We start from the raw sequence: 12,001 nt of genomic DNA, 5'->3' as shown, positions 1-12,001 counted from the left end.
GGATTTCGTACCCTCTCTTACATCATGGTGAGGCACCAGAAACAGAATGAAGTAATGGTCAGGACAGCAGGCCTCGCCAGAGGGTCCTTTGCACAAAGTCTGTGCAACAGACTGCTATTGTACTTGTAGACGCAGGGTCTTCATTTGAATGACTTCATCATAAAGCTAGCTGTGCAAAGTAACGTCACAGGATGGAGGAAGCAGAACTGTTGTTGGTAGAGACTTCTGTTCGTTGAGTGAATTCATTTCCAATGTTGTCTCGATGAATGATTTTGTTGAAGTTGGCACGTGTCAGGCCTCAGCTAGCCTTTCATACATCTGGTGACAACCATGTGCTTAAACGTATACATGCGCTCGCATACGGACAGGGCCTAATTGCTGGGAGGAACATTGTCTGTTTCCCACTCGTCCTACATGTAAAGAAAAGCTCTTACTGGGTGCTGACTGAGCGAGTGGAACGCCCGCTGCTTTTCATTGCTCAGCATTTGTGCATACAGTACGTTCGTTTAGGGCACGATTGTCCCCCAGATGTTTTGTCAGGCCTGGCAGACACAAAACAGGGGAATCCTCCATTTGGAGAACGTTTTTTTTCTGTTGGAGTTGCAGTTTAAAAAAAGGGTTCTTGCATTAAATGAGTGAAGAATCATCTGCACTGTTGTCTGTTGCTCTGAACAAGGTGATTTAACGTCGTATCAAATGTTTTCTATCTATGACTACTTAAAGTGCTTGTATTCTTTTACTAAAACAAAATCGCTATATAGGTTGTATGCTTATCCTACAGTCCCATGAAAGGAAAAGGTAATAACATTTTTGTACCTTTATTAACCTTATGCCAACAGTGTGTGTGTTTATATGGTTCGTTATCACGATCATAAAACTGAGAGAGTAAAGAATACCCGAAGGATCATAATTTCTCACCGATGGAAAACAGAGTTGGGCGTTTCAAACATGTCTTAGTGAAATAGCTTATTTAGTGCTAGACCTTTTTTTATCGGCAGGTTATACAATATAAATATCTGGAATCTCTCACGAATGGCTTGATCTATCATGCATATATGCCTACGTTTATGGCCGAAAGATTTGTGCAATTTGTGCTTCAGAGTATTAGGAATTTTCTCTACAACACTGCTGATCTATCTGTGCTTAAGTCATGTGCTTTTCACTGGCTGAGTGAAGGATTTCATCGTTTACACTTGACTTCTGGCAAAAGCATCACCCAGTTATTCCACAGGCACTGCTAAAAATTGTTTTACACTCAAAGCAGGATCCTTCTGCTTTCCGGCACGGCAGAGCACAGAGGCATCTTTCTCAGAGGACAAACAGCCTCTTTAATCCCTGTCCTCGCAGAAAACCGGCTCCAAAGCCCAGTGAAAATGATCTGGTCTTGTTTTCTATTTTCCTTCCTTGTCAAACAGCACATTTTGTCTGAGGAGGTCTGCCAGGAGTCAGTCTAAGGACATTGGCATTTAGAATCCTCCCTCTATTCCACTGCCCACGGTCATTTGAGAATTTTTCTGTCAACACCCACAGAGCAGCAGTTGTACTACATATGTCATATTCTTTATTTTTGACCTATTACTTACCACTGTGTTAACTGTTCAGCTCTTGTTGGCAGGTTTTGATTCTGAACTGAGAATCATTCAGCCACATCTGACCTCATTATTCCCATCAGATGGCAGATCAGTGGTGAGATTAGCTCTTTATTTGAGAAAGACAGCCCCATTCACTGCAAAAGTAGATGTTGCTTAGGGAAAAAGAGACCCCCATTTTTGCATTTGGCTGGGGTGGGATTCAGGGGATTCAGTGGGTGGTGAAAGAGTAGATTTTCGTTCTTTATTTCATTTTTAGCCCTCAGTATTATACCTACTGCCACAGTGTTATGCAATGTGGTTTTATTACTTGATTAGCCATCTCCGTTACCTGTGACGACATGAGAACCTCACATTTTGCCATGCTGTTCTAATATTTTTTAGTTTAGGTTTATTGTGTTTCGTACAAAATGACTGTGTTGAAGACCTATACAGGAGAGAGAAGTAGACCCTAAACAATGTGCTTAATCAGCATCATATCTCCAGAAACACAAATTCCAGTCTTGTCTATCTTCGTCTTTTCTGTGTGAATGGAGTATGAGAGTGTGGGAGAGGTGATGTGGGAGTTGTTATTTATTGATGCCCATCTACGATTTGCATGTTCCCAGACGCCTGGATGCTGGAGTGAAGAGGGAGGAGAGAAGAGGGGTACACACCAGAGGTCTGCGTCTTGGGGCAGCGCCGACCAGCTCAAAGAGGTAACAACATAGCCAAGAGATGAGTTCAACCCGGGAAGAAATGGGTTGTGTTTCATTGTGTGTATGCAAATTTGGTGATCATAAATCGACCGTATGTCAGTACGCGTGTTGCCTATTTCTGTGTTCGTGTTATGTGGTTGAGCCATCCTGGTTCTGCCGGAAACATATGCAAATGTTGGTGGTTAAAAGCTGGATGGTGGCATGGTTACTGCGTGTTAGAACCTCTTTTCATCACCAACAGTTTATGCAACCCCCGTACAAATTCCCTCGTTCTTTCAGGACTTCTTCAACAGCCATGATCTGTGGTTTCAGCTTGCATGGGTGTGTGTGTGTGCTTGTGCTTGTGTCCTTGTGTCTGTGTGTGCTTGAGGGCTTCAGTGTTTGTGTGTGCTTGTGCGTATGTGTGGGTGTTCATGTATTTGTCTGTCTGTGATGCCAGTCTCTTTATAGTAGCTCTACAGCTGGGAATCCCCCTATCTTTACAGAGCATCTCTCTTTAAAAATGTGCATGCATGTAGCTGTTACTTTTGATTTTTGAGTTTAAGGATCCAAATATTCTGTTCACTAAAAACATGTTTAAGAATTAAACTCTTGAATTGTTTGACTGATTAGGTGAACAAAACCTCACTGCCGCCTCCTTTATTACCATATAGAGATTTTCAATCCAGTTGTTAGGCCTTGATTTTTCTCACAGGTCTTCAAAATTTGTAGGCAGATGTCAAACTCCATTGAGCTATTATTCTCCTAGCAGCCTTCAAAGCACTATATATAAATATTTATTCTACCTCTGATTTCATTGTGGAAACACGTGAGCAAGACCATGTGTGTGGTGAGTGATGGACTTATCGTCCTTTCTCAGTTCTGCACTGCTGATACGCCTACAAGGAGAAAGATGATTACACTATCTCCCGCATACCTGCCCACTTCCCTTTGCAACAGCTGAAACATGCTGCAATTTATAGAGCCCTGGCAGTTTGCTCAAGAACAGTGAGGAGGAAAAAAAACAATGTGGGGTGTCAAGCGGCAAAGGGTTCAGATCATTTATTAGTGTGATTCATGAGGTATACATATTCCGGTGGGCCAGAGCCATTTTCTCAGTACAGGACACATTGTGGTTGTGCTAGTATGGAATTTTTCTGCCTGTAAACTGTATTCATTTTTGTCTTCACTTTTGCTCATGGTTAAAACCCAGAAGCAAAGCTAGCACTAGATGACTGTATCCATACATTCAGTTAGCATGATCTTGGTTTGATTCAATGTTTCTGATAACAGCTTGGAATGGTTAGTGTGAGACCTTCAGGCAAGTGATGTTATGTAGGACACTCCTAGCCTACTAACACCCACAAGACTATACTGAGGAGGAAAAGCATTGAATTGACAGTATGTGTCATTAAAGCAAATCCACCTCCAGCTTTTTAAGTGTACTTTAAATATTTCATTACTTCTGACAAAATAAAATACATTTATATGTATTTTTTGTTAAATCTCTTCAGCAGGATTTACTCTGGAGAACAAAAAGTTATACAGCTGCTAAATATTTCTCCCCCATAGAAAGACACCATGAAAATGCTCTCCATTTGTGTTATAGATCTCTTATGGATAATTGGTGAAACTAATAACTAATAAAGCTCATCTTGGATGGGCAGTTCCCAGCAATGCAGGCACAGTAAATGCTATTGTAACACGATAATAATAATAATAATAATGTTTATTTGTATAGCACCTTTCATACAAGAAATGCAGCTCAAAGTGCTTTACAATGAAGAAATTACATGCATCGAGAGCTTCACATGCAATGAACATAAAATCAGGGATATGCCATAATTAATGTAAAATAAGATGGAAAAAAATAAGATGGAAAATAAAAAAATAAAAAGCAAAAGCTCCTGATCACTCCATATGAAACTCCTTTCCACCTCTGCTAAAAGACGCAAAAGTACCATGTTAGAACTAGTCAGTATCAATAACTTTGTGCAGCCAAGCCACTCAAGGAATACACTGAAACCAATCCCTACAGTACTTAGATTTAGGACACAGAAGAGGAGCCTGAAAGCTCAGATAAGACATGTCCTTCTGCATATTTTTTATCTACAGCTGTATGGACTCTCAAGGATGTGGACTGCTGCACAGTGGTGGCTGGTCAGTTGCCATGGTGTGAGGCAACAATGAGGCAGTAGCTTCTTTCTTTTAGTATTCTCGATTTCCAAATGACACTTTGGATTCTAAGTGGGATGACACACAGTGATGATAACCTACATGGCATACATTCGATTATGTGAGCACATGGATTACTACTTTATGAATACTTAGATGCATGGAGCAGAATTCCTCTTCTTTCATTGTTATGGAGATGCTGGGAAGCCCCCTTTCCCTTGCATTTAATTGTACATACCTCCTCTTGTTGCTTTTTTTCCTATTGACCTGCAACCGTGGTAACTACGCACCACATCATTTACTTATTTGTAGCAAGATTTCCCAATTTCCCAATATGACTCTGCTAAAAACAGAAATTATTAGACATCCTTGTTTTGTCCAAGAAAAACATACAATGTCTGCATCTGGGTTATCCCAGGCCATAGACTGCTCTAGATTTATTTACTCCTGTGGGAGTTCTGATGTTTTTGTGCTCCTCCAGCCGTAATTGTGGTTTCCTCTTAATATCAAATCATTTTGACTTGAAATATCTGCATGGTTATTCTTACCATATAAGAGAGCTCTTTGGGACTGGCAAGCCTGCTTGGACCCAGTTCAGAAAATAAGTATTTTAGCTGGCGCTGTAGCTGGAATGGCAAGTTAATGTTGCCTGCGCAACCAAAATGGTTACTCATAAGCAACACGTCTGAACAGTCACATGGAGAATGTTTGTTCAAATGCTGAATGTGCAGGTACTATCCTGTGAGCATCAGTCTTCGTCTGTGTTAACAGACTTATTACATTAGTTGCTTAGCATACACTTCTTTCCAGAGCAATTTACATAGCTTGCAATTTTTGTTATTGATTTATACAGCTGGATATTTACTGAGGCAATTTTGGGTTAAGTACGTAGCCCAAGGATACAACACCAGTTCCCCACCTAAGAATGGAAACGCCAGTCTTTGGGTTATGACCCCTGCTCCTTACCATTACGTCACACTGCAGCAGAAATAGGAGAAAAATCCTGTTTTTAATTAAACCATAGCATTACACTGCAACATTTTCTACATGCTGTACAAGGACTAGAATGCTAACAACATTTAATGGGTGGAAGGGATATACAACTGTGGTTGGTCATGGCACAAGCAAAAATTCATGTTTTTTTACCTCCAAAATTCCTCCGCCCTGTTCATCTCTTTCCCTCATCTCTCTCTCCTTTTCTCCTTTCAGCAGATCGCAAAGTTAAGACAGCAGCTCCAGCGGAGCAAGCAAGGCAGCCGTCAGAGCAAGGAGAAGGAGCGCCACTCCCCCCAACAGGGGGTGCACTCAGCGACCAGCCAAGCCCAGGTCAGTCAGGTGCCACTGGACTCAAAAGAACCGGCGCACAGCCATCTGGCACACTCAGGCACGTGTCCCATGGTGAAGCCTCAGTCATCAGGGAGACACCGTCTCTGTCGTGCAGTTGGCCACCCCCTTGTCCTCCCCTTTGTCCTCCTCTAGTGTCTGGGACATTGTGTGTCCTAAATTATCTGTATGCTTTGACCTCCAAAAGAGGACAGGGATCATTTTGATTTGACACTTTTTTTTATTGTTTTTATATTTTTTTAGTTATTAAATGCATGCCACAGATGACTCTACTGTTGCTTGCCTGCTCAATGGTATGTGGCCTGGGATTGATAAAATGATTTCACCAACTCTAAAAGTAGTTTTGACCTAACTGGAAAAGACCTGATAAAAACTATGAAGGTTCATAAAGTTAGAATCTTAGTATTTTTTTTATAATTAACAATGGCAATAAACGACATTGACCATTAGGGCAACTGAAAAAAAAAAAACTTTCTTGGGTTACTTCAGGAGACCTTCAGCACCTATTGCTTGGCTACAGACAGTTTGTGTTTACCAGCCCAATTCTGAGATAAGACAAGGAGAGTAGAGAGAGGGAGCTGGAGAGGGACATGCCTGGACATGCCCTGTCGCTCAGGCGTTTTCTTAGGAGTATTGGCACTGTATGAAAGAAAAGTGGTATTGTACGTTGTAGTCACAATAAAGCAGTTCTCTGGCATACAATTTATTGTGTCAAATTACTTTCTTAAAGGACTGAATTGGGAGCCTCATGGGATTATTTTTAATAATGAATGAAAACATGGCAGGTGGATTTATGATATATGGTGTATGTAAAGAATGTAATTTGTAACATTCTGCACACTGTGTTTGCGTGGATGACTTAACATAAAGCTTGTTGGTCTGTTTGGTGTATTTGTTTTCCCTGCGTTTGTGTAGGTACAGACGTAAACACATACCTTCACTGCAGTCTTTGTCATCAGAGTTAGAATTGCTTTATCTGTCTCTGTACAGCTATGGTACAGGCTATACTCCATCTGTATAGCTATAATACAGGCGGTACTCTGTCTGTACAGTTGTGCTACAGGCTGTATTCTGCATTGTCTTCCTAAAGACCTGTGATCTCGACCAGCTGCCCAGCGCTGTCTACCTGCATTAATTCATTAGATGATCCAGACGATTTGGTGTTCTTCTTCAGCCAGGGTCAAAGTCGGTCCCGATGCTGCTGTCCAACATCACAGTGCCAAAGTCCTCCATCTCGAGGGTCCCCAGCAGCATGGAAGGAATTAACCATGAGCTGGAGAAGGTTTTCATCAGAGACAATGGGGAGAAGGAGGAGCTAAAGGTACAGTGCGGATGCACACACATGTGTGCACATGCATGCATAAACTCCATCATACATGTACACACAAGCACATTCACATACGTGCACATAGCTCACTCATGCATGTGCGCACATATTTCAGAATGCACTACTCATCCACTTATGCACATACACACGGTACAGTTGTTGTAAATGCTCTCAAATATTAACAAAATTGGGTGAGGACTAAATTACTGCATATCATGCTTCACCCAGTCGAATTGTGTGTGTGTGTGTGTGTTTGTGTGTGTGTGTGTTTGTGTGCGTGTGTTTTTGTGTGTGTGTGTGTGTGTGTGTGTGTGTCTGTGTGCGCGTGCCTGCGTCCTGCTGCAAAAAAAGGCACCGCTTTCCACGCTGCCAAACCCTAGTACAGGACGCGGTGCTCAGAGCCCGAATCGCATTGCAGAGGTATCAGGAAGGCCGTAAATTCCGGATGACGTGGTGCATTAAAGTGGAGTGGGCCTGCACAGGCTGCAGCGAGCCTGCTCAGCACACCAGAATGCTGCACACAGTGACTCGGAGCCCTCTCAGGAGAGCGAGATGAGCTGCATCGCCGCCTTGCCTCTGCACAGAGGTCACCGCAAGGTCACAGTGTATCTCAGGCGTTCAGCAGCCGCCATTTTCATGTATGTTCATGTCAGCGTTTGATTCACTTAAATGTTTTACGTGCAGTAGGTCTGTTGTTATTAGGATTAGTAATGTGTTTAAAGTTTAAATACATCTGCGTACACGTGCAAACATGTGCATACATGTTATTAAAATGAGAAAGGAGAAATGGCAATATTCTTTTGTCCCGAGTGGGGAAAAACTGTCCTATGCTTTCGTAATTTAATGATTGGTACTCACGCACACACCATTGGTGTGTCTTCATTTGGACACCCTCCAAAGATGACGGTATGCATTTAACCTGAAAGCTGTGATTTACACAGTCCGCAAACCATTTAAAGTGCAGCCAACTTCATTGCGTAATATTTTTTTTTTTACACATTTTGACGTATTCATACCATCCAATGGTGTGTTTCCTGTTTCCCTCTCGACGTGTTGCCCAAATAACCTGCCTCCTCTTCCTCTTCTGCCATCCCTGTTCACCTTCTCCCCTCCCCCCCTCCCCCCCCAGTCCCTGGAGGTCCCGGACGGGCGGCGCGCCCCCTTCCCCCCGCAGCACCGCAGCAGCAGCACACGGAGCATCGACACCCAGACGCCCTCGGCGCACGGGCGCTCCAGCAGCTGCTCCAGCCACTCGCCATGCCCCTCGCCCTCCTGCCCCCTGCGCTCCCGGGACGGCAGCCCCTGCTCCGCCGAGGACCTCCTGTACGACCGCGACAAAGGTGACAGCCCGTGCCGTGCGTCTCAGAGCCTTTCTCGTAGTCCCTGTCCTTATCTCCCAGAGCGCCGCAGCGCTGTGGGAGTCGGCTGCCGTAAACCTGTAAGCAGAGCCGAGCTGCAGACTTACAACTAGATGTGGTGGTGAAGTTTGCTCAGAATTGCACAAAATTCACTCAGCAAACACCATACGTGTGCAGGCCCACATCATTCACAGAAGACACTTGAGGTTCACATTCGTGGGAGTATCTGCGGGGCTTATATGCAAAGGGTGTATTACAGTGCATATTAATGCAACACAGGGTCATGAATTGGGGGTGCTTCCTTAGGCAAATACTTGAAACTGTAAATCTTAAATCATCACGGTGACGTTTGCCTGTATTATAATTTGAATAAATTAATGGTCGTTTCTCCTCTGTTCACAGACAGTGGAAGTAGCTCACCTCTACCCAAGTTTGCCTCCTCTCCCAAACCGAACAACAGCTACATGTTCAAACGGGAGCCCCCAGAGGGGTGCGAGAAGGTCAAGGTCTTTGAGGAGATGGCGTAAGTAATTCCTCATGCAACAAGCGGTTAACTGTACCCTCTCAGGTGGATCCTGTGCAAAAGTGTGCTATATTGTTAACAAGCAGGTCTTACAACCCAGAGTTGCTGGTTTGACTCTTTGGTGGGGCACTGCTGTTGCACCCTTAAGCAAGGTACTCAACCCAGATTGCTTTGGTAAAATATCCTGCTGTACGAAGGATGATATGTATGCTGTGCATGTCTTTCTGAGTAAGAGTCTGCTAAGGAAATGTGGCAATTTATGTATCCTGGTTGTCTTGGCAATTGTCTTTGACAATTTCCCTCAGAAATTCATAACCCTTGCCTGTACCATTATGCTTGAATGGTCATGCTTTAATATGTGTACATATATGTCATTGTGCAAACAGCACTAAATTAATATTGTGAAAGTGACAGGAAGAAGTATACAGTTGACTTATGTGCAGTATGTGGTAATAATATTTAGTTTATCATTTAAAAAATTTATGAATTTTTATGTTAAGAAAAACAGCCCACTTGACCAAAAATAATTATTTTAGTGTTATGATAATGAGTTCTCTTTATGCAACTTCACGCAATAGGATAGCAGGTTAATATCTGATGTGTTAAATGCATGACACCTATTAAGGATTGTTGTATACCTAATTACTGTTATAACATTACTTTTTAGGAATACTGGTCATTTTATTATCATTCTGTAAGCAATTAAAAATTATAGCGAAAGACTCAACACTTTTTTCAGGAGATGAGCTGCTACCATGTGTAGATTTTGCATTTAATAAATTTTGCAAGTAATATTTTAAAGTAATAATTAAAAGCAAATAATCAACGACTAAGTGGAAACTACGCAAGTGCATGATATGACTGTCACTGCTTGTGTATAGCATGCCAAGTCAGGTCAGTAAAGCTCCTGTATACATAAAATTTCCATAAACACTCCCCAAGAGGAAAAAAATTAAGGAGTACCACTGCAGCAGACTACATCACAGCAGACTGGTTGCTCACTGATAGATAGGTGCTACTTCACTGATGTCATCTCAGCAAGTCACGGGCGCCTCATGAATTGCTCTGTGCCTGAGAGTGGAGAGCCAAGGAGACCCTGGCTGACCTACCCACTCCTGTCCCTGAGGAAATGAAGCTAATTTGTTTTCACTAGGCAAATGACACACCTGGGATTGAACCTGGGCTGTAGAGCTCAGCTTATGCTAACAGTGACTGCCTTAACCAGTGAACTACTCTGAAGCCCCAACCTTTATTAACCGTAATAAATTTAAGATATGTTAGCTGCTGTTCCGAGGCTTAAAGTCATGACTTTGCATGTCGATACTTGTTGCTCTAACAGTTTTATGTGTTTTACATATTTATAGTGAAATTTATTCATGCTATCCAAGGGAGACAGAAGGCACCATTGGAAAAGATTTTTCAGACCAAGTTTATGTGTTATTAGATTTGGTAACATTGGTTGTACTCAATTCTACATGACCCATATCCAAAGATGTAACTACTATTGAGATAAAATCTTTTTTAATTTTTTTAATTTTCCTTCCTGTTTTACTCAGGTCTCGCCAGTTAAGCACCATCCCTCTCTTCTCATGCCCCGACAAAAATAAGGTGAACTTCATCCCCACTGGCTCGGCTTTTTGTCCTGTCAAACTCCCTGGCCCCTCCCTCTTCAACTCGACCTCCGACCCCGGTCCTGTCCGGGAAAATGATGAAGCCACTGCTGCCAGCCCCACCTCCAGCTCACCATGTGCCATGACCACCGAGCCACCCCACACACCCCCGACTCAGGTCTCCGCTAGCACCAGCACAGATGACCCCCTGGAGGCACCTGCGTCGTCCCCTGTGTACCACCAGGAGGTGCCCGCTGACCCGCACCCAAAACCTCAGAACTTTGTCATCAGCTAGTCTTTGGCAGAGCAGGCATCTGTCCTCCCCCATCTCTGGCCAACAACACGGCCTGCCTCCCTCGCTGAGGAACCCCATCTCTCTGTCAGACCCCTTTCTGCATGGCATAGCAAGGATTCCCAGCAAGAGAAAACTCCTTAGTGTTTCCTAGTATATTCTTAAACACTGTTCTTGGCAGGGATAGACATCTCTTTTGAATTTACTCTCAAATAAGCAGTTCTGCTTGCACACAAACAACTAAGAAAGAAGGAAAAAAAAAAAAAAAAACATGCTTTATTAAGTGTAAGGGACTGCAGGATGAGGGAGCTGGTGGGGGGGTAGGACATGCATCTGAAAATGGTAGATTGTTTAATCAGATACGTTTGGTGCCCTGTATTCTGTTACCGCATTCACAATATGAATAAGCTCCATATCACCAGAAAAGAAAATATGCCTGTCCGATTGAAAACTGTATCGCTCTGGTCATGTATGTTATGGGAAAAAAAGATAATAATGCTGTATTTTTCAGGATTATGTTTACACTCAATCCAGGTTGTGTTTTGAAACTTAAAACATATAATGCAAAAAAGGAGAAAAAAGAAAAATAACAAATGGCCACATCCGTTGTACAGCGTCCGCATTATGGTCTCACTTCAGGTATTTCACTCCAAGTCTAAACTCAGGTAATTTGGAATGTATCCATGCATGGATTTAATCCTGGTCTGCATCTTTTTTTTTTAATTTTGGAGCAGAAGAAAGTCAGACAATAATCGTCACTCTATTGCCTTTCCCTTTGTACATTGACCTTTTTCTCATGACATTCCATGTTGTTGGAATAAGTGCTTTCTACTCTGGGACCTGCTTCCCAGAACAAACAAAACCTCTCCACCACCAGCGATGGTGTTCGGTACAACGTCACCATTCCACGTTGGGGAATAAAAAATACAAAACATAAGAAAAGCATTTTCAAAACTGCATTAAAATATTCAGGTGTTGTTCATTCTATGACTGTTAAAATGTTTAAAATGAATGTGTTCAGTACAAAGCTGCATTAGAAACATTCCATGTGTAGGTTGGTTGGTAACATACGGAAGTCGCCCAAAAAAAAAAAAAAAAACGACCAT

At 42.6% G+C, this 12,001-nt stretch overlaps 1 protein-coding gene across 2 annotated transcripts in view; it reads left to right on the top strand.

The window, feature by feature from the left end:
- The window catches only part of LOC118784790 (glucocorticoid-induced transcript 1 protein), a 32,780-nt gene extending 20,779 nt beyond the window's left edge, over positions 1–12,001 (top strand). The window contains exons 3-8 of one of the 2 annotated variants that reach the window (XM_036539210.1): positions 2,198–2,287; positions 5,654–5,767; positions 6,960–7,106; positions 8,242–8,452; positions 8,873–8,993; positions 10,550–12,001. In XM_036539210.1, coding sequence (XP_036395103.1) covers positions 2,198–2,287; positions 5,654–5,767; positions 6,960–7,106; positions 8,242–8,452; positions 8,873–8,993; positions 10,550–10,898 — 1,032 coding nt within the window. In that variant the 3' untranslated portion in view covers positions 10,899–12,001. Of the gene's footprint in view, positions 1–2,197; positions 2,288–5,650; positions 5,768–6,959; positions 7,107–8,241; positions 8,453–8,872; positions 8,994–10,549 lie in introns of both variants that reach the window. The other variant, XM_036539209.1, reaches the window with a different exon arrangement.

Source organism: Megalops cyprinoides, chromosome 10 (assembly GCF_013368585.1).
Source record: "Megalops cyprinoides isolate fMegCyp1 chromosome 10, fMegCyp1.pri, whole genome shotgun sequence".
Lineage (NCBI taxonomy): Eukaryota > Metazoa > Chordata > Actinopteri > Elopiformes > Megalopidae > Megalops > Megalops cyprinoides.
Note: the sequence above shows the minus strand (reverse complement) of the source record. Positions and strands in the feature narration are given on the sequence as shown.